This window comes from Indicator indicator (assembly GCF_027791375.1).
Source record: "Indicator indicator isolate 239-I01 chromosome Z unlocalized genomic scaffold, UM_Iind_1.1 iindZ_random_scaffold_45, whole genome shotgun sequence".
NCBI lineage: Eukaryota > Metazoa > Chordata > Aves > Piciformes > Indicatoridae > Indicator > Indicator indicator.
The window spans coordinates 658,435-680,815 of NW_026539138.1; the positions used below are offsets into that span (position 1 = coordinate 658,435).

The window sequence follows — 22,381 nt, forward strand, 5'->3', positions numbered from 1 at the left end:
TCAGTCTTTCCTCACAGGAGAGAAGCATTTCTTGTTCTCTTCACAGCTCAGCTGAAGACAGACCAATATCCAGATGGGCTTTGGCCTTTCTAATTTTTTTCCCCACTTAGCCTCATGACAACCTTGTAGTCCTTCTGAGTTGCCTGCCCCTTCTTTCAATGACCATAAATTCTCATTTTCCCCCTGAATTGCAACCAAATGTCTCTCTTCAGCCAGGCCCACCCTTTTCCCCAACAACTTGTGCTTCAGCACATGGGGACGGCCTCATCCTCCACCTTTAAGACTTTCCTTAGTGACCTTAGTTCTCTTAGTACACACTAAGTGTCTGGTGACCCGTAACACAAGTTAACCACTGATCACTTCGTATGTGACCCACATCCCCACACCTTGGAGTGAGAATGGGCAGAGAGGGAAAGCACCCTTGCTCTGATCTACAGCTGCGTCACCATATCCTCAGCCAGTCCCTGCCAGCTCACTACCACATCCCCTCCCAGTTCAACCTCAGCACTGGTTGGTGTCTCAGGCTCATGATAAAAGGTTCTGAGCAAGGGTGTTCCAAGCCAGCAGCAGACAGTGACCTAAAGATCTGCAGAGTTACCAGAGCAGTGGCACAGTGCCATATGGTAGCACCAAGGGCTGGCCAGCACAAAGCTCCAGAAGACTGATCCCAGGGCCTCACATCTCCATTCACTTGCAAGTCCACCTGTCTTTTCAGAAAACTCCCCATAACAACTCCCAGGTCTTTTTTGTTTTTTTGGGGGGTTGGGTGGGTGGGCTTGGGTGTGGGGTTTTTTTGTCTGTTTGGTTTTCTCAGAGGTCACATATTTGGTAGCGCCACAGAGGTATTAAGCTTCCTACAGCAGTCAACTAGCAAGACACTTTGTGTCCTGAAGAATGCATTGCATCTTGCCACTGCCACCTCATCTGACAAATTAAGGATTAGATGCCAGGCAGATGTGCAAAAGGAAAAGCATCAGATGGAGGCACTCCCAAGAGAGGCATCAGGCTGTGTCTCCAGCCTGGACACTACCCACCTCCAGTTGTGACCTTCAGGGCCAACACGCCTGCTGGGAACACACATGGATGCCCCTGCCCTGGAAAGTAGAGACTCAGGATGTGTTTCAAGGCCAAAATTCCCCAAATGACGGAGTGGCTGAAGAAACTGGAAGAGATCAGTGTGCTGATAGACTAGAAATAACTTAGTTAAAATATAACTTGGAGAAAGCCATCCCCAGGAGAAACCACCAAGTGCTACAGGACGCCTTTGCTGAGGAAAGCAGAGCAAAGGCTGGAAGCTGAAATGGAGCCAAGCCAAACTTCAGCACATGTCCTCCACGTGCAGATGGGTTCCCAGAGGCGACCAGTGCTATTCAGGCTCCACAGCACGGCTGGCCTCCTTCCAGGGGGAGTCATGGGGTGGCAGGTGGGTAGCAAGGAGAATACCAGAGGCTGCAGTAGTGCTGCTAGCTCTCAGCTACCACAGCCCTGAGATCTCAACCACAGTCTAGATGCTCCAATCTGAGTTGACATTTTAGGACCCTTCAGGGTAGGTTAGGCCAAACCAAGGTGTCCAGAGGCAGGATCGAACTTGGTGGAGCCTTGCTTTTCCCAAGCTCTGCCCCTGAAAATCACTGAAGCATCTCTCACACTGCTCTTTCCTCTTGCCCCTGGGTCTTGGTCACTCCAGCAGTTCTCAGACACAGCTGGGGACAGCAGAGGACTGGAGAGGACTGAGTGTTCCCACACTCTACTGCCCACTGCCATGAAGAGCTGATCACATCTACCCACACACACTCTGTGTAGGTTGCAGAAGAGCCCTGGAGCTCATCTGAGGGGGTTTGCAAAGTACAGCCCAGGAGGAGATCTCCAGCGAGGGCCATGTGCCAGCACCGGCTGGGAACCACTCGAAAATAGAGGCAGGAAGGGAAAAAAAAAAAACAAATAATGAAAACATAGCCCAGCTGGCAGCACAGACGCTGCCAGGAGAGGAAGCAGCAGGTTGAGTCAAGGACACGGCTCATTATACCACCCCCGCAGGTGCGGAGCTCTGAGCAGAGCGGCAACGGCCGGCACCTTCATCCTCAGGACCAACCAAACGCTATCATTATGGCTAAGTGCAGCTTCCGCCCCCTTCTCCCCACGTGCCCTGGGGGACCAGGCAGGCTCTGGTGAGACTCAGTGCCACGTGGACGTGGGAGATGCTGCTGGAACAAGCTCTTCCAGTGCTGTCACCATCCTTGATCGTTTTCATGGCCAGCCTAGATAAAGCCCCAAGCAGCCCACTCTGATCTTGTGGTTATACTGTCTGTAGTGCAAGACCACCCAGGAACTATCTGCATCTGGATTATCCCATGCTCAGAGCTGAGCAGGCACAAGCCCATGTCATGCTGGGGCTACTGACAAGGTGACTGGGAACTGTTAAGAGCCACTCAGATTTGGTGGTTTCCTTGGGCTAGATGAACCCTGAGGAAGATGATCCCCCATGTCCTCAGGATAGGGGTCACCTGCATAGACAGCAGTTTCAGCAGGAATCAAGACCCAGGCCTGACCTGGAAGGTGACCCATCAGCATATCCTTGGAGATGCACCAATCTCAGACCACAGCAGGAGGCAGGGAACAGGGAATTAATCTAACAAAAACACCACAGGCACGGATTTTTTTCTTGCAGCCCTTTCCTCATCTTGTAGCTCAGGGTGCTGGAAAAGGCAGGCGGTATCTCCAAGGATGGGAACAGGCAGGAAGGAGAGACAGTACTGAATGCGTAGGTGCTGCTCTTGCTGTGGAGAACGGAGGACAAACCCCACTGCTGCCAAGCCCAGTGTCCTCAGATGCATCTCCCCAGCTCCCCCAGCCACAGTTGCCAGAGACTTCCTTGTGCTGCACCGAGCAGAGGAGTCAGAGCACGATGGGGGTAGCACTTCTTCCTTATCTGCTTGGACACAGGGACATTAAGATCCAGCTTGGAGGGGGTGGTGGCAGCAGCAACAGGAGAAAGATTTCCTTTGCATCCAGCACTCATTGCAGAGCTCAGGGGCCTCATCTGCTCAAGCCTTCAGACATCAAGGAATGGTATTTTAACAGAAAGACAGCCTGGGCTGCAGGCCCCCATGTCCCCATCCTCCCTGGGACAGAGCACCATGGGCAAAGCCTAGGAAAGACCCAAAGCTCCAGGGGAACACACTGTGCTGCTCAGTCCTGCCACCTCAGGATTTCCCACACCAGAAGCACCATCACCAGGGCTCACAGCCTTTGTGGATTTCTCTATTCAGGAATTTGCATAATTGCCTTTTGACCACACCTTCTCTCCACCCAAGGCCACCATTTCCACATATTAATCAAAAATACTTCACAAAACATGCTTGCACCCTGAGGTACATGAGGTACCCCATTATGGCAAGGGAACTCAAACTCACCTTCCCCCAGCCGCACAGGATTTTATTATTCCCTGTCATGCCTCCCTCAGTCATCTCTTCCCCCAGACGGAAGAGAGTCAGTTTATGTAATTGTTCCTTCTATGGAAACAGCTTTGTACCTTTAATTATTCCTGCCATCCCTCCCTGCAGTTTCCCGGCGTGTCTTTAAAAGGGAGCGGACGTGCTGGCAGGCAGACAGGCTGTGAAGGAGGAGCAGCTTTGGTTAAGACACCCACTGCCCCCCAGGAGAGAGGCTGTGGTCTGTCCTGGTCCCAATCCTGCCCAGCTTTCAGCAGCAGAGGGGCCACATCCAGCCCCTGGACCAAAGCTCTTGTTTGTCCCTGGGCAGGCTGCACACAAAGCAGATCGTTCGTGAGCATGGGGACAGTCAGCACCAGCTCCCCCACACCGGGGCCTCCAACGTCCCTGGCAATGAAAAGCCAAAACAAAAGCATTTGCAAGGCCAGGGCATTGGCGTGGGACAAGCAGCACAAGTCCTCTGCGCCAAGGGTACAGGGCTGGCTGAACAGAGCAGCAGTGAAAGGGCTGAGTAACAGCAAGTGCTGGTTGAGTATCAGAATGGTTCAGCCACTGTGCTGGGAGTGCAGTGTACACTTTCCCAGCTTGGAAGGGCCCCACAAGCAGCTCAGGAGGGAAAAGGAGGAGCTCAGTAGCTGCTCACAATCTATCCTGGGGAGTCAGAACCTCCAGTTTACGAAACAAAAGGGAGACCAATGCTGTGAACCAAACCACAACCAAGAACCCAGAAGTTAATCCAAAATGCCCTATTCAAACACCTCCTCAATAAGGGAAGGTGAGCAGTACTTACAAACAGTACCCTCTAATCACGACAAACATGGTAGAAGCCACAACCATCCACATTGCCGTCCAGCTTCACCCGTGAGATGCAGCATCTGCTAGTCAGGCTGCTTCTCCCCTTCTGGCCTCTAGACAGGTCTGAAGGTAGGATACTGTCCTGAGAGGGATCATTGCTCCACATCAATGTGATACCTCCACAAGGGCAACAGGTGAACTTGTTTCTCAAGATGGGCAAGGCTCCTAGGACAAAATCCAGGACACTAGGTCCAGACAGTTCCTCCAACCAGGAGTTGCCTTGCTCCATGTCTGACTGTGGCCAGAATGTGGTAAAGACCAAGGAACTCAGTAAGTGAAAGCCCAAACACACACCCACCCTCAGAAGATGTGTGATGGGGTGGGGCAGAGAGACAGCGCTGGGAGCACATCTAGCTCAGCCAATGCAGCTCCCCTCCTTGCTGTCCATGTCTGCTGGGTGACTGCTGTCCACAGAGCTGGGGTGACTAAGGTGAGTAGATAAGAAGCAGTATTAAACACAGACCCTAAGCCTCACAAAGGACCCAGGCTTTGGGGTCTGATGGCTCTTTCCTGAAGAAAAACATACCCCAAGGTGCCTTTGAAGGAAGACATTCTTTAACATGAGGGTGGTGAAAATCTGGCACAGGTATCCCAGAGAGGTGGTAGATGCCCCATCCCTAGGAACATTCAAGGTCCGGTTAGATGAAGCTCTGAGCAGCCTGCTCTAGTTGAAGATGTCCCCTGCTGACTGCAGAAGGGTTGGACTAGTTTTAAAAGTCCCTTCCAACTCAAACCTTTCAATCATTTTATGATTCTGCAATAAGGTGAGCCCTCACACCCTCCTAGGACTGAAGAGCCTCAGCCAAAGTCTCTGCTGCAGACAGTGGCCTCATGACAATGGGTGCTTAATGCAGGGACAGTGAGCAGATGTTCACCCAGCATCCCTGTCAGACAGACCCTGACCACTCCGTGCAGCCACTTGAGACAGGCCTTGCTCAGTCAGCCCCATGCTGAGCGGAGTGCTGCCTTGTGAAGGCATGAAGTTGTGGATGCCCTGTTCCTGGAAGTACTCAAGGCCAGACAGGATGGGTCTTTGGGCAACCTGGCCTTGTGAAAGGTGTCCCTACCCATGGCAGGGGAGGTGGAACTAGATGATCATTAAGGTCCCTTCCACCCCAACCCATTCTGTGTGTTCATGACCAGCTACAGAGAGTAATAGTTTGTGAAATTAACAGAAGACATCCAAAATGTTCACTTGGCCTGCTCCAGTAAACAGAATTGCTGTTGCTTTTAGAGAGCAGATTGGGTAAGACTAACATGGAATCAAACGCCACCGTTGCAGACTGATTAGAAATCACTTTATTTCAGGGCAGAGACCAGCCTCAAAGCAATCCATACTTGCTTTCCCCTACATTGTTATCTTAGGAAACAGCCCAAACCCCTCCCTGGAATTACGGATCATCCAGCACAGCAGTTCCCACCAACTGCTCCAGCCTGGGTCAAACCTGAAGCTGAGGAGAGCTTCCCAGCTCTGCCAATCGCTTCCCAGCTCTGCCAATCGCTTCCCAGCCTCCTTCTGCACCCCCAACCCTGCCTGCGGCCTCACTCCCCTCGAAGCAGCCGCTGCCCACAGCACGAGCGACGCGGGCTGCGCAGGCCTCATCACCGCAGCACCTGTACACACCCCGGCTGTGGAGCCCCCCGGCCCTATTCAAGCCCCACGCAGGGCGGGGACGAATCCCTCCGTCCCCCCGCGCCCCGGCTCCAAGCCGTAGGAAATCTCCACACCTGACCCGCACATCCCGCCCCCGTCCCCTGACCCGGAGCCCAGCGAAGGTGCAGGGGGGCGGTGTTTGCTCTGCCCCGCTGACGTCACACCCTTCCAGAAGATTCCCCCCGAGAGACCCTGCCGCTACCACTAGGGGGCTGACCAATGAGAGATCCACAAGGGGGCGGTGCCCGCTTGAACTGACCAATGGAAGGCAGCAGTAGGAAGGCGGGGCTCAGCGGGCGGGTCCCGCCTCTCCTTCAAAAATAGTCAATGAGAGCGGGGAGGTGCTGTGATGGACAGCCTGTTGGCCCAATGGGGCGGAGCGCACGCGGGCGGGACTCCCGTGGCGTAGCGGCCGCGGGGCGGTGGCGGCTCAGCAAGCGCGCGGCGCCCCGGGACAGCGTGAGCGGTGAGTGCCGCGGGCGGTGGCTGTGGTTCTGCCCCATTAAGCCGCCCTACACAGCTCCTGGTAACAGCGTGTCCCTGTGGGGCTGGGTCACTCCGCCTGCCCCGTGGGGTGACAGGGTGTCACTGTGGGGCTGGGGGGGCTCCGTCCACCTGTCCTGTGGGGTGACAGATCGTTACTGCGGGGCTGGGTCAGACCCCCTGCCCCGTGGAGTGACAGTGCATCACTCTGGGAATCGGGGGGCTCATTCCCCCGGGCTCGGGAACGACAGGGTGTGTTTGGGGGCTGGGTCACGTACCGTGCCCCTGTGGGGCTGGGGAGACTTAGTGGAGTCTCCCTGTGGAGTGACAGGTTGTCACTGTGGGTCTGGGTCAGACCTTCTGCCATATGGGGCTACAAAGGGTCACTGTGGGACTGCATCAGTCTGCCTGATGCCACGGAGTGAGAGTGTGTCACTGTGGAATTCGGGGGGCTCTGAGGGTCTCTGTCAGCCTTCCTGACCTGTGGGGTGACAGAGTGTCTCTGTGGGACTGGGTCAGTCCCTCTGCCCTGTGGGATGATAGGGTATCACTGTGGGGCAGGAAAGACTCAGACTCCCTGCCCCATAGAATAACAAGCTGTGTTTGTGTGGCTGGGGAGGGCTCAGTCTCCCCGGCCCATGGAGTTACAGGGTCTCACTGTGGGGCTAGGGTGGCTCAATACCCCTGCCCCCGTGACAGAGTATCACTGTGCTGCTGTGGAGGTTGTGGGTGGGCTCAGTTCCCCCATCCTGCAGGGTGACAAGGTGTCACTGTGGGGCTGTGTCACGTCCCCTTCCCTGTTGAATGACAAGATGTCACTGTGGAGCTGTGGGAGCTTAATCTCCCTTCCCATGGGGTTACAGGGCATCACAGTGGGGCTGGGGAGGCTCTATTCCCCTGTCCTGTGCAGTGATGGGGTGTTGCTGTGGGGCTGGGGAGGGTCACTGCCCTGTGGAGTGACAAAGAAGTTTTGGGGCAATGAGGGGGTCACCTCCCCTGCTCTGGGATGTGGGAGGGTGTCACTATGGGATAGGGTGGGAGGCTAGCCTTTGAACACACATGGGGTGGACAGGCTGTCCTGATGAGGGGGTTAAAACTCAGCCTTTCAAAGCGTCGCTGTGGGGTAGCAAATCAGTCCCTCTCCCCTTGAGGTGACAGTGTTTTGCTGAGGTACTGAGAAAGAGAGATTACCTCATCTGCCCCTTCATGTGTTGGGAACAGAGGCTAGCAGCTAGTCCCATTGTCCCCAGAAGGTCACAGGGCTTTCTTATGGGGCTGAGGGCAGGGGAGGAAGGGCCTGGCACTTCTGCACCCATGGGTTTGACAGGGTGCCCAGGTGGGATGCTGGGTCAGGGTTAACTACTCTGCCATATCTAGTGACAGTTTGTCTCCCTGGGTACAAAGGGGATGGGAGGAAGGGGTTAATCCCCTTACCCCATAGCATTAACAGTGAATCCAAATGGGGCTGAGAGGAAGAAGTTAAATCCTCCCTCTTTGGGGCTTTAGTACATCCCTGTGGGGCTGGAGAGGATAATGAGTGAGAGTTAATCCCTCTCTCCTCTCCTGTTTTGGAGCTGTGTGGGGTGACCAGGAAGGGGATACCTCACACTCCACACACCCTCCAACCCTTCTTAGGGGCTTCAGTGTATCCCAGTGGGGTTGAACTAAGTGGTGAGGAAATGGGGAACCCACCCCAGGTAACAGTAATGAGGTCGGGGGAGCCAGCAAGGAAAGGGTTAATCATTGTCCCCAGTCGAGGTGACAATATCCCCAAGGAGAGCTGTTGGTGACGAAGGAAAGGGTTAACCACTTTGTTTCTCGTGGCAGACTGGATCCCAGTGGGCCTGAAGGAGTGGCAAGGGGTCTTCCCTGGTCACCTCTCTGGGGCCGTGCACTAGGGCACAGTGCAGGACTGAACCCCTCCCTGTGCTGGTGATAAGTCCTCACCAAGCGCCTAAATGGATCACCCCTAAAATGCCCTTTCTTGTAGGGGGTGGGCTCTTAACCCCATCCCCACACAGGTCTCATCTCCCCAGAGCAGGTAGGCAGGGGTCATGGTGTGGGGGATGCAATGAGGGAATTTAACCCCCACCCCCATGCCAGTGTGAGCACCCCAGTGGAGCTGGGAAGGGGAGACACCGAGGGGCTTTACTCTGTTACCACACCGTTCTGAGTATCCCGCTGGAAAGAGGAGATCCTGTGTGAAGAGGCAGAAAGGGGGACTTGACCTTGTCCTAATGCGGGAGGCAGAGCCTTGTGAGTGTGAAAATGGGGGTCCCTATCAGGGGAGGCGCTGAGGAAGGTCTTGACCCGTCCCCACGCAGACTGGTGGTGGGGGCGTGCAGCAGAGCAGCGAGGGGAGGGTTAACCCCATCCCCACGCAGGTGCCAGCACCCCGGTGGGGCTGTCGGTGGGGAGGGGGAGGCGGGCGGTGCGTGTGGGGGCCTGGGGAGGGGATGATTCATTGCGGGTAGTCATGACATTGCTGCCTGGTTGCTTACGGCTGCCAGCCGGCACGGGCACGGGTGGCTCTGCCTGCTGCCCCAGCGCTCCGAGATCGCAGCCGGCTCCCTGACCGAACCCAGGCTCCGCTGCCATGCCGGCCATCCTGCTCTTCTGGAGCCGCGCGGAGAGGTACGCACCCGCCCCAGCGCTCACAGCGGCACCCGCCCGGGCACTGGGTGACCAGCGAGCCATCGCACGCCTAGTCATCAGGGATGCAGCGGGAGACGGGGCTGGTACCCGCCGAGGGCAGGATGCAAGAGCTGTTCGGTGGTGTCCTGATAGGGCTGCCTAGTTTCGGTGTGGGGCATCCGGAGAGGGGATGCTTTCTATGTGATGGTGATGAGCGACCAGAGGGGCGCAGTGGCAGCGGATTTCCTTGGAGTGCATGAAGGTGACTTCTCAGTAGTTATTGTGCCACAGGGCTCAGAGGAGGCACCGTTCCCAGTCACTGTTTGGGAGTGTGGTGGTTGGACCCCTTCTCCTGTCACCCAGTGAGAGGGATAGAGGCACTTGTGCATCTGAGGGAGATGCCAGGGAGGTGCAAATTGGTGACTTTCTTCTACATCACTGCTGCCCTACTTTTCTCTCTCTCCAATTTGCCTGGCAGGTGCACAAACCTGGGCATCAGCAAAGTCGTTTCTGGGGACGCTGGGGTGCTCCTGGCTGTGCTTCACGTTCCTCGTCAGGGGCTGTGCACCAGGGGGATGTGACGGTACTGGGGTGTCTGGGTGCCATGCGGCAGTGGCAGGGAGGGGATGCCAGAGCTGATGGCAGGAGTGCCGTCATCCAACATCTTAGGGAGAAAGCGTAAAGAAACCAATTAAAAGGAAAATTACAGTTCAGCAAGCGACTCCATTGAAGGGTCCCCTGCGTGTGGCTGGGAAACGCTCAAAGAACAGCAGCTCCCTGGCAGCTCCCAGGCAGCACTGCCTTCACATCCACTGTCTGTTGGAGCTGTCCTGGAAGCAGGGGTCAGTGCCTGCCATAGCCGTCAGGCTGGCAAGGAGCTACCTTTTTGGTGCTCCGGAGGAGCTGGAGCAGGAGGATGGCCATGGGAGCATCCCTTGGCGGCAGCAGCGGCATCCCCGGCACAAGCCGGCACCTTTGTCTCCGCCATCCTCCCGCCGCCCTCCGGTGCCTCCCGGTCGGGCACACAACAGCTGCTGGCGCCTGCGGACAGCCGCGATGTTTAAAATAAAACTGGAGCCTTTAAAAATGACAGCATGGACTCTGAATGTGTTCGTAAAGTTTCGGTAAGTGGGCATCTGCCTCTCAACCTCATGTCCTCATCAAACCATCCGTGCTCATCCCCGGTGTCCTGTGGTGGCCTTTGTACCCTGAGATGGAAAAAAAAAAATCTCAGGGCTGTTGCCAGGGTGGGTTTGTTCCTGTAGATAACTGCCAAGCAGGGGCATTATGTCAAAGGATTGCTATTCAGCTGGTGCGCTCATCCAGCAGTTGCATGGGCTGATGTCATGTGCAGGACCAGAACAAAGATTCGGTCTTTTCTTTTGTGATTGCAAGGGGCGGACGGAGGCTGGGCTTGCTTGGTTTGGCCAGGGAAAGTCTATGGGTTCCTCTAAGGCTGGGTGATCTTGACTTGTCTGAAAGTGCCCAGACTGGGAGGGCAATACAGGGCTGGCTTTGCTCACCAGAAACCTGCCCTGTGGTGCCTTCCCAGAGCAGCCCCCCCACTTCCCCACTCCCCGCTCCCGAGGGGGTTAAATGGGAAGGCAAGGAGAGGATGACTGAGCAGAAGAAGAGAGGAGTAATGGGAGAGAAGCAACGGCAAGTCGCAGCTGATCCCTGGGAGGTAGGAGGGAAGGAGGGAGGCTCAGCGGGGACAGAGTCGTGTTTTAGCATCATCACTGTGCATTGTGAGCGTCGCCTCCACAGCGTGCTGTAGCCCACCAGGTCACCGCCCTCACTAGCAAGGTAAACCGTGGCATGGCGTGGGGATATATTTCGCTGCCGAAATCACTCCCTCCCTGATCCCAGCTGGACAAAGGGGTCCCTGGCTGGGAGAGCATCCCAGGCAGGCATCCCCACCCTGGGCCAAAGACCCTTGGTGGGCAAGAGTGTAGATCTTGTGGAGGGTGATAAGATAAGATATGTTTCTGTGGGAATCGTAGAAGCCGTGGGAAGTGCCATGAGGTTTTGTCTGGGAGAGGGGGTCACTGTGGTACCATCAGATTGGGCTCTGTGGGGTTAGAGCTAGGTACCGTGGTCCCTGGGAGCAAAATCAAAGGTTTGCCACCTCTCTGTCTCAAGCTGGCATGCAACAGGATTCTCTTGCTCTTGCTTTGTGAGGGTGGGTTGGCTTCATTCAGATGGGCCAAATTCTGGTACAGGTCTTGGTCCTGATTGGTAGAATGCCCCCACCCCACACTGGAGGCTGCCCTGGGGAAATGGGGAGGCATTGGTATTGGCAGGTTACTTCTAGGCACTCTAACCTGTTGCTTACCCCAGCGTCTGCAGCAGCCCTCTGGCCCCGCAGGGAGGGCAGATGGGGAGGCAGGTAGGGGGCAGAGCAGCCCCCAGTGCCTGCGTGGGCTGGGTGCTGGTGGCAGCTCTGCGCGCAGGAGCTATTACAGAATGTGCTGGCATCCAGGAGCTGCCGCAAGAGATGTGCTGGATGCTCTTTACGCCCCCAGGGACCTTCTCCCACCTCTTCTGTGCCCCCACGTGGTGCTGCACGCATCCGTAGGTGCCCCCATCTCCCCTCATGTCCTTCAGAGGTCTGTGCCTTGGCTACCTTAGCTCCCCTCATTAGCTCCCCTCCCCACCTCCAGCACAGCACCTGCTCTCTGGCAGCGGCGAAAAAGGGCAAAAGTTGGTGTTTTGGGTCAAGGTGGCTAAGCATGGGACCAGTTTCCAAGCCCCTGTAGCAGCTCCCCACACGTACTGTCTGAGGCATGACCCAAGCCAAACCTCGGGTGCTTGCGAGGGATGCTAGGGTCTAAGTGCAATATTGTGGGCTTGCACCCTGGTGGGGGCCAGACACTCTGAGCTTTTGTGATTCAGGGGTTCCTCTGGGACCTCCTCTTGGAGCTTGTGGATAGAGTAGGAATGGGAGAGACTATCTGGTGACTTGTATGATAGTGAAGGAGAGGGCCAAAGCTCACACCCCATGCAGAAATCTGTCTGCTGGTGAGACACAATGGGCTGGGGCTGCCCAAGAGTGCTTGGAGCAAAGATGGGATGAAACATGGACTGTAGCAGGGAGCAGGACATTGGCAGGAGGGCTTTAGCAGAGAGCAGCAAGTCTACTGGGGCAGCATCTGGGGAAGAGCAGGGGTGGCAGTGAGCACTGAGCTGTGCTGAATGAGGTGAGTCTTGAGGGGTCAGGAGTTTGCTGTTGGGTAACTGAAGTTCAAGGGAGTAGTGGGGAAGTGTTCTTGGAGAAGCGTGGGGCTTGCTCAGCCTCTGCCCAGAGGAGCTGCCCTCCCACCTCCTCTGGCTGCTCCCTGGGTCTGGTAGCCTGAGTGGGGGATGAATTAGGGCAATTAAAGTTTTCCGTGGTTTCTAAGGCATGGCTCTGGCCTTGGCCCCTGCATAAGTGAAGCTCTTATTTCTGGCTTGCTCCAAGGTGCATCTGAGGGTTCTCAGGGAGTGCAAGTCAGGCTAGAAAGCATTTTTTTCTTCTTTCAAAACAAAAAAATAAAAAAAACCTCCCACCGTCACAAGATGTTTCTGTCTAACAGCTTCATTCTCTCTTCGCTAAATACAAATTATGGCTCTGACAGCCGGAGGCACTTATCTCCAGCTGAATGCCAATTGCTTTCAGGAGCAAAATGTTGCAAGTTCCTTTGAGGTGAAGGCAGCAGCGTGGGTCCCTGGTGCCGCTTTCAGCCTCCAAAGATCTGCTGTCTCCACCCCGACTCGTGTCCCAGGTCCCCAGCTGGGAGAGAACCAGGGGGATGGTCAGACATAGGCCAGCGGCTACATTTAGACATAGCTCAGCCCTCCTGGCTCAGCGGGTGGGAACACGGGACAGAGACGTGGTCCTGGCCTGACGTTAGCTGTGGCGTAGACCCTATAATAACACCGTGCCCTGCTTGGGTTCTTCCTTTCCCCGTCAACCTCAGAGATGAGTCTTCCTGTCCCCACCGTGGGGCTTGAAGGGGTAAATCCAGAGCTGGGCAACATCCTGGCACCGTGGCTCTGACCTCTGGTAGGAAGCGTGGACTGGTGGTGGCTGCAGTGCTGCTGGCCAGCGGGACGTGGGGAGCGCCGGCTTTGTGACACGTGCGTGAGGGTCCTGTCCCCGGCTGCCCCAGTGCAGCATTCACCTCACAGAGCTGTCTTTGCTTTCAGGAATAAGTACTCACCTCCTGGCAGCGTTACCGTCATGGGGAAGGACTACTACAAGATTTTGGGCATCCAGACTAGTGCCAATGAGGATGAAATCAAGAAAGCGTATCGGAAAATGGCCTTGAAGTATCACCCTGACAAGAATAAAGATCCCAGTGCTGAGGAGAAGTTCAAGGAAATCGCAGAGGCTTATGACGTTCTGAGTGACCCCAAGAAGCGAGCTGTTTATGACCAGTATGGGGAGGAAGGTAAGGGGGTGAGCACTGCCCACCTGGAGGCAGAGCTGTGGGGTCCAAATCAGTTTTTACAGACAAGGAAATGTTTTCACGTGGAGGTGTTCCAGTGGTTCATACCTGTCCCCAAACAGTGCTGGTAGCCACAGAAATGGGGAGAGTAGAGGCTTTGTGGGTGCCAGAAATCACCTCTCATTTCGCTCCTTCCTGGGCTGTCCCGCTTTTCCAACCCCCAGTCCTGGGATGGCTGGTCTCTCCCTGCCCTCTGCCACCTGGCAGCCAGCTGAGACAGCGTAAGTGGAAGGAGCTCACCTCCTGGGTCATACCTGAGCTACTTCATTAGCAACTTTTTAACTGATCTAAATATGCTAGTAGAGAAGTTCTGCTTTTGCCCTCTGCCTGTGGGCACTGGTCCCACTGTCATCCCCGGTACAGGGTGACCTGCAGAATTCAAGGCTTTTCCCAATTTAAGTAATAGGTCCTTGTTTTGAAACCAAGTGGCTGCTGTTGTCTGGTGGTTGGCACGGAGGAGGAGGAGGAGAGCCACTCCACCACAGGCGGCCTTATTAGTCGAAGATGGAAGAGCACAACCCCATTCGAGGAAAGCACTGAATAGCATCTGCATTAATCAGCTCAGGACTTGGGTGCTTAAAAGAGCAGGAGGTCTGGCAGGAACAGGCTCTGGGCAGAAGAGGCAGCTCCTCTCCAGGGGCCAGTGGGCAGGTACATCCCCTAATGAGCCACCAGGAGAATTAACCAGTGGTGGGTTAATTCACTCCCTGTTAGTTCTGTCAGGGCTATGACGGATGCACAGTGATTTGACACCCTGTGAAATAAGAAGAGACTGTCTCAAGCAGTAAGCCAGCCTTTGCCCAGAGGTGATGCCAAAATTGGACAACACTTGGTCTGGTGTCAAAACTGGACCCTGCTCAGGCTGGTGTCACAGGATTAAAGGTGAAACCTCCTGTCTGTACAGTCTGTTAGGAACAAACTCCTGGCTGCACAATCTGTTAGGGACAGAGGCTTACAAGGAGGGAGGGGCAACTACCCCCTTAACTCATTGAGGCCCAACACAGTTTCCATTTCCCATCAAATGCTATTTTTCAGCTGGTCTTATGTAGACCATGACTAGATGGTCCTTGAGGTCCCTTCCAACTTGGTATTCTGTGATTCTGTGACTTTTGGAGTAAAGTGTTTTGGTGATTGGCATTTTGAGGGGCTTCTGGGTTCCACACACTGCAGTACACAACATAAAGCGCCCACCCAGAATATTAACTTAATCAGAAAATATCTCCAAATTTGCCCATTCTGTTTGTCCCCCTCTTATTTTTCTGTGCTTGTCCTCCTCCTATCACTTGCTGAGGGGAGCTGGCAGGAGGGGCAGCCTGTCAGAAATAGCCCTTCACTGTCACTGGTGTGCCCTGAAAATAGTTCTTGAGCTAGGCTTGGCTTAACCCTTCCCAACCCTCCCGGTCAAAAATAGCTTTGCAGAATGAGTTTGACCTCCTGGGGGACATTTGTCATGTGCCTCGGCCTTATGGAACTTTGGAGGTGTTGCAGTGACATTAGTTTCAGCCTGGGACCTAGCAGGGTAGTTTCCCATGGGAACAGTTGCCAAAACATTAAAACCTTGAGCTTACCTGGCATTTTGTACAGTCTGTATGTGGGAAGCTGTGTTCCAGCCTGGAGGTCTACTGACCTCCTGCTCTGCCGCAGAGAGTCACGGTCACTTTCTGGGCTCAAAGTCTGTTCTTACTTGCAGGATGTGATACTGTGGTCATTGATGCAACCTAAGAGACTGAGCTATTTGGGCAGAATGAAGCCTACCGGGGGAAGAATGGAGATGGGCTGGACAGGATATGTTTTAAATGAAAAGGCCTTCAACTGGGTGGAGTGAACCAAAGAAACACTTCAGAAGGGAAAGGACAAAACCTGATCAGATGTCAAACTTGCCGGGTGTAGGAGCAGGACTGTATGTTGTGGGTTGAGGTGGTGTCTTCCTGGCCCATGATTTCTGCAGAAGGCTAGGCTGGCGAAGGTGACCTGCACCCCCAGTAGCTGCTGGAAGGGCTGCCTGGAACCAGCAAAGACCACAGTCCCATCTAGAAAGTGTGGTCCCAGCCTGGTATCTGCCAACAGGGAGTGTTCATGTTTCCTCTTCCCCCTTCTCTTCCAGGTCTCAAAACCGGAGGTGGTCCTTCAGGTGGCTCAGGGAACACTTTCCACTACACCTTCCATGGAGACCCCCATGCCACATTTGCGTCCTTCTTCGGAGGCTCCAACCCTTTTGACATCTTCTTCTCTACCAGCCGCTCCCGCATGTTCAATGGCTTTGACCAGGAAGATGCAGACACAAATGACAATGATGACCCTTTCAGTGCCTTCAGCCGGTTCAGCTTCAGTGGCATTAACGGCATTCACCGGAGGCACCAAGAGTCCCTACACACACGGAGGAGGATTCAAGACCCACCCATCATCCATGAGCTCAAAGTGTCCCTGGAAGAGATCTACCATGGTTCCACCAAGAGGATGAAGATTACGCGCAGAAGGCTCAATGCTGACGGCCGGACCATGCGGACTGAGGACAAGATCCTAAACATTGTCATCAAACGGGGTTGGAAGGAGGGAACCAAAATCACATTCCCTAAAGAAGGGGATGTCACTCCAGACAACATCCCTGCTGACATTATCTTCATCCTCAAGTACAAGCCTCACTCGCATTTCAAGAGGGATGGGACGAACGTGATCTACACAGCCAACATCAGTCTTAAAGAGGTGGGTGTGGGGGGAAATCTCACGGTGGGGGAAGGTGACACTGACTTGCAGCACATGGGGCCAAGATGGGAGCCAGTCCTTCTCTGGTGCTGATAAGGAAGGACCAGGTGGGTTGTAAAAGACATGAGCAAAGACCTCTTCAGAGAGGAGCTGCAAAGGCCAACTCATGTTTGGTTTGGAGGTACCCAACCTCCATGCCAGGAGTAGGATGTGGGTGCTGTGGTCCCTGCCGAACGCACTTTGCTTCTTGAGCCAGGACAGGTGGTATTTACCCATTTTCTCCCTTCCCCATAGGTCTTCTCCTTCTGTTTTAGCACAGGGTATTCATAAGTAGAAGAGAGCCCAGATTCTCCACAGTGATAGCAGTGGGTGTCTCCCACCACGAGCAGAGAGCAGGGTCAGGTGGAGAAAGGAGGTACCTTGCCTACCCTGAGCAATCCTTTAGCTGTATTCCTGGGATCTGGCTTTCCTAGATAGAGGTTCTTTATCTAGGAATAAAGAGCCAAATAAAAGAAATATTCAGACAGTGGGCAAAAGCCAGCACAGGGCATGCCAGTCCTGGAGGTCACAGCAGGACTGGAAGCATCAGATTCAGCCAGCTGCATAAAGGTGGGAGAAGAGGAGGAGATCACCCCAGTAGAAGATGTGCCATTGGCTGCAGCTGCTGCTATGTAGCTACCTTTTAATAAATCCCAGCTGCATTTAACATTGATGTTTTTGGCAGCTGCCATTAGCTGCTCTTTTCAAACTGTATAGGCTGCCTGTCTTCTTAATGAGCTGATTTACTCTTTTTTTTTTTTTTTTTTTTTTTTTTCCTGAAGACAAGATTCATATTCTGAAATGCATTTATTAAATATAAGCTCAATGGGCCAAGCCTCAGGCATGGAAAAGTGAACTTCGTTAGTGTGCCAGCGAGTTGGGAGAGCTTTATGGTGGCTCTGCATTCCAGATTGGGCTGTGAGTGGGTATACTGGGGGTAAGGGGGAACCACAGGGGTCAGGCAGAGCTGGGTGCTCCTGGAGCAAACTCCAATCAACCTGAGACTTAGGAGTTGAGTTTCCAGTGTAGTGCAAAGTGCAGAGGTTTATTCCTGTGGTGGTCGGCTCCCCTGGCAACTCCAGAAATACTTGGGAGAGACTGCTGTATTTTTGGAGCCATGCCTGCCATATCTCACATGTTTCCTTCTGTGTGTTTTCCTATTGGTAAAATTAACCCCAGACTGGCTGTGCTATGTCCAGACCGTGTTAGCCTAGGTCCATGCACTGCTCAGGCTCAAGGGACTCTTGCCTTGAGTTGCCCTTTGCGTAGCAAGTGCAAAAGCCTGCTCCAGCACCAGGTGCCATTGCAGCAGAAGTGCTGGTGCTGGGTACCTGAGATCTCTGTGAGCAATGTATGCTGGCGTTTGCTTTGCACCATGCAGTTGCAAAGTGGAAAACTACTGGGCCAGGCAAGTTCCTCATCTCTGAGCTGGACTTTTTGGTCTCTATCCTCCTTCATGGCAAGCCCAATGTGCTGGGCATCCTACGGCAACTGCTGGCCTGGCTGCCATCCCCAGTCTGTTGCTTGCCAGGCAAAGGTGATACTAAAAGAAGTACCTTAATTGCTCTAGAGCAAGAGCAGGTGCCAGGAGATCCCCAACTCCACAGGCCATCACCTCAATATGTGATGAGGTACAACCTTTTCATCATGTGAGCCTAAAACCATAGCCTCGAGCGCTGCCCTTGAGCCTTTCCTTCTGGTAAATCTGCCTTTTTTAGCCTGAACATTCATCTCTGCCAGTGCCATGAGAAGAGCACAGCACAGTGCTAACAGGCCCACGCTGGAGACCCTTCACCAGCCCTGTGGAGCAAGCCACCTGGTGCTTGGGCAGGAGAGCATTGTCCTCCATCCCACAGACCCCTACAGAAGGCAATCCAGGGAGGTGATGCTCTCCTCTCATGTCCCGGCCCCAATGGGTGCGGTGCCCCCCCATCTGGGGTGGCATGAGTTGGCTGCCACCAGGTTGCCACAGAAGCCAGAGATTTACAAGGGTTTCCCCAGGGAATCGTGGGCAGTGGTGAAGTGTCCCTTCTTAAAATTGCAGGCACACATCAGAGTGGGAGGCTGAGAGAGGCAGGTTTGACACTGCTGGTTGGCAGCTGCCTCTCCTGGCAGGCAGATCTTCAGGCAGGTGCTGCAGGCAGGGCCTTGTAAATGCCTGCCCTCAGCAGCCACCTACTTTGCATCCTTTACCTGGCATCACCTTGCTCAGAGCATCCACACATCAGCACCCAGCCAAGATGCAACTTGGTGGCACTGTCCCTGCTGGCAGCTTCACTGCAAGCGGAGGAGGACCTAACACTAGATAGACCTGACCTAGATAGAGCTCTGCCCTCACAGCACAGCCCTCAGCTATCAAACCCAGGGTGATTTCATGCATAGGGATAAACCAAGCCTCTTTCTAGGAAGTGGGGCAGCTCCCACAGTTACCGCTGTTACTTCAGCAACTGGTTTTCCAAATGCCAGCGAAGCTGAGCAGGAAGAATGAAAAATAGGGACATACAGGGGAGGAGCCAGAACCATGGATTTTTGCATCTTGGCTCTAGATAGGAGATATTCAGATCCCATCTGCCTTGGCTGTTACCACTCACTCCTGCTTGCATCCCTCTGCTTGGTGTGTCCTTGTGCTCCCATAGGGGGTTATTATTCTCCTTCCCATTTTGTGGCTGGAGATGCCCTTTTCTTGGCATACATGGACCAGTGCAGCCCTCCACATTCCACAGCAATGAGCACCAGTGAGCTGGAATCCTTGGGTGAAGATGGGGCAAAAATGCATTGATAGGGGGACACCATCCTTCTATTCCCTCTAGCCAGCTGGAGATCCAGCCAAGCACCCACTGCTTGCACAGAGCCAGCAATGGGCATCCTCCTGCATCCAGAAAAGCTCATCCCTGAAGGGTGTCCTTCGCAGGAGGAGACACTGTACAGATGAGCTGTGCAAGCAGAGGGCTGTGTCTTTCCTGTTCTTCAGTCACCAGAGTCCCCCATTTGATTCTGGCACAGGTCCCTCCATGCTCACCCTGGTGCAAAGTCCTGGATTAGCCACAGAGACCGCAGCCACCAGCCTTGAGCCAGTGGCCAGCATGAAAAGTTATTTCTCTCCTGGTGCCTGTTGCTGTTCTGCCACCGAAGGCTCTTCCTGATGAGGAGAATGCAGAATATCCCCCCTCATCTCCTGAGAAACAGCAATTGCATCCTCCTCCCCTCCCTGGGCAAGATGTTTTTGGGACAGCTGAGACACCTAGGACCTGACTCGGAGGAGCAAACCCTCACCAGCTTCCAAACTGGAAGCCTAAGGCTGTACCCTGGTAGACCTCCTTCCCCCTCTTCCAGAAGCATCGCTCCGCAGTTCTCTTCCTCAGCTCTTGCAGAAAGCCTGGAGACGCTCCTGCCCACGTGTACGCCAGAGCTGTCTGAGTTATTTAAGGACACAAGGATTTTCTTGCTGCATTCCCATGTCATGTGGCTGGCTAATGCAGGCTGGTTTGCGGCTGCCGCGGCACCCACCACCCTGGCTGCTGCTGGGGCTGGGGTAGAACCGGATGGCACCCACTGGTTCTTGGCTTTGCCACGGGGGCTGGTGGCAGGGACCAGCCCCTCCAGGACTCCAGCTTCTAGAAAAGCTCAGTGCTGTGCTATGGCTGCACCACCATCCCATTCTGTTATAGTCTTTTGGGGTTGTTGTTGGTGGGGGACAGGATGCAGCCTGTGCTATAGATAACCCCCAGTGCCAGGCAGAGCTGCCGGCTCTAGAGGGTGACAGCTGATGAACCATGGAGGCATCCAATGATCTCAGCTGGATTTTTGGCTGCCCAAGGCTGGGAAGAGGCTAAATTTAGCTTGTCTTGTTGCTGCAAGTGGCTGGGTGCTTGCTGGTGGTGCCTCCTGGAGAGCCCAGGAGATAGGGAGGGGAGTCCTTTTACCCATGAGGTTTGGGCAGCCCCCTCTGCAGCCTATAATGGCTAGACTGGACTGGCACCAGTAGAGACTCAGGCTACACTGAGGTGAGGATCAACCAATGCTCTTTGCATCATCCAAAGGGAGCTGGGTGGTTAAACCTGGGGAGCAGCTGGTGGGGGCACAAGGTGTGGCTGTTGGTGTGGTTTGGGGCATCAGACCCATCTGACAGTGTGTCCCATCTCTCACCAGGCCTTGTGCGGCTGCACCGTGAACATTCCCACCATCGATGGGCGGGTGATCCCTCTTCCCTGCAGTGACATCATCAAGCCAGGAACAGTGAAGAGACTTCGTGGGGAGGGGCTGCCGTTCTCAAAGGCCCCCTTCCAGCGAGGAGACTTAATTGTGGAGTTCAAAATCCGCTTCCCTGACAGGATCGCTCCCCAAACAAGACTGCTCCTCAAGCAGCACCTCCCGTGTTCCTAGAGCCTGGGAACACTCCTTCAAGCAGCAATACTCTAAACGCATGTGCCACAGCACCTTGGGCCCACCTGGAGCAGAGGTGCCACAGCACTTTCAAATGCAAAAAAAAACCTCATCCACACCACTTCTCTTCACTCAAACACCCAACCCACCTCCTGTCCATCCCTCCCCTGCCATCCATCCCTCCCCACATCCATTGCTCTTGGCCTGTTTTCTACTCCAGCAGCAGAGAGGCTTCTGCCCATCACCACTCTCTTGGCTGCCAAACTTGTAATTTTTTCTTCAGAGGTCCAGCTTTTCCACCTCACACACGTGAGCAGTGTGGGCCCTTTGCCCAGGGAGGTGCGGATTTTTTTACATCACCTGCTTCTCAGGCCACTTCTCTCACAAGAGGCAGGGCTTGCTGGGGTCTGGCAGTGTAAATAGGACTCCGCAGGATCTGGCACCCCCAGTGCTGATTTTTCACTTCCCCACTTTGATACTTGCTGCTTTTTGGGGTCCCGGCTGTACCACAGTGCTGATCACTCCTGCCTGTGGTTAGCCCCCCTGTAGCTGGACTGTTTCTCACCTGGGACCACGGTACCGAGTCTGGCCATGGTCCACTCTCCTGTGCCAAGCCTACAACCGAGCCTCGGCTGTGTCAAGAGACAGAGCACTTGGGGATGGTCCCATCCAGCTTCCTGCCTCTGCCCAGGGCTGTCCCCAGTGCCTGTGGGTGTGCGTGCTTGCACCTGCTGTCCACAGGGATGTGGGGAAAGCCTGGAGTGGAGCTTTCTTGTTCAGATGTGTTGAGTTTGCATTGCTGCTTTCTTTTTCAATACGTATATATAGAGCTCGTTAGATAAACTCTGTAAGGGTTTTTTTCTCTGCCCGTTTTGGCGTGTTGCACCTTGACTTTTTTATTGGGGATGGTTCAGTCACATGAACGTCAAACCCTCGTGATAGGGGGTGTGTAGCACAAGTCAGGGTGCAAGCACAGAGCCAAACGTCAGCAGAGCTGTGGGTTTCACTAGCATTTGAGGTCAACCTTAGGGATTTAATAAGAAAGGTGTGTGTATATATTTTTCTACAGGGACAATTAATTCAGGAGGTATTTCTGGGCATCAGGGTGGAGCTGGGAGGCACCTGAGGCAATCTACTTGGTGGCTTCATTTTCAAATGCTGTATTTTTTTAAAACCTTCAGAATTTCCATCAGAAGAATTTTTATATTTCCTAACTTTCTCAGCCCACCCTGCCTCGTGAGAGTTCTTTTTTTCTCAGAAAGGCTCCTAAGGAGCAGGAGGCGCGTTTGACCTGGCTTTGTACAGCTCTTCCACCACAGCGCTGCTCAGAATAACCTCTGCCAAAACATTCCCGCTGCTCCAGGAATCCTTTTGTTGTTCAGTGAAGTCACTGACTTGACAAGGTGGGGCAGGGTGTCAGGCGCAAGGTGTCTGTAGGGGCTGGGTGTAGAGCTGTACAGTGTTAGCATGCAGAGTGAGGAGAGAGGCACTGCTTAATTGCCCGGTTTGGCCAGCGAGGGAGCACCACCGGTTCCCTCCACTGGTCCCTGTGGAATTTAACGTGGAGAAACCTGATGGACACCGCGAGCGAGAAGACAGGCCAGCGCGCAGATGCAAGCTGCTTTGTTTTTCTCAGTTTCAATGAGACCTGAATGTTTTCTAGTGGAATTTTTTTGTAACTATTTTCT

At 54.2% G+C, this 22,381-nt stretch overlaps 1 protein-coding gene across 2 annotated transcripts; it reads left to right on the plus strand.

Moving 5' to 3' along the window:
* Positions 1-10,134: 10,134 nt before the first annotated feature.
* Positions 10,135-20,729, plus strand: DNAJB5 (DnaJ heat shock protein family (Hsp40) member B5). 2 transcript variants are annotated; one of them, XM_054398330.1, is made up of 4 exons: positions 10,135-10,202; positions 13,267-13,511; positions 15,673-16,271; positions 20,460-20,729. In XM_054398330.1, exons 1-4 carry the CDS (start codon positions 10,135-10,137, stop codon positions 20,691-20,693), a joined length of 1,146 nt encoding a protein of 381 aa, XP_054254305.1. In that variant the 3' UTR covers positions 20,694-20,729. The 2 variants fall into 2 exon arrangements, with proteins under 2 accessions (XP_054254305.1, XP_054254306.1); XM_054398331.1 differs by lacking the exon at positions 10,135-10,202 and having other exon boundaries at positions 13,301-13,511; positions 15,673-15,804; positions 15,841-16,271.
* Positions 20,730-22,381: the final 1,652 nt, after the last annotated feature.

What these genes read in the sequence shown, in the direction of transcription:
- DNAJB5 (XM_054398330.1), top strand. Translation starts at nt 10,135, where the DNA reads ATGTTTAAAATAAAACTGGAGCCTTTAAAAATGACAGCATGGACTCTG. An exon ending in AATGTGTTCGTAAAGTTTCG is followed by an intron (nt 10,203 to 13,266) that starts GTAAGTGGGCAT and finishes CTTTGCTTTCAG; the next exon opens with GAATAAGTACTCACCTCCTG. An exon ending in CCAACATCAGTCTTAAAGAG is followed by an intron (nt 16,272 to 20,459) that starts GTGGGTGTGGGG and finishes ATCTCTCACCAG; the next exon opens with GCCTTGTGCGGCTGCACCGT.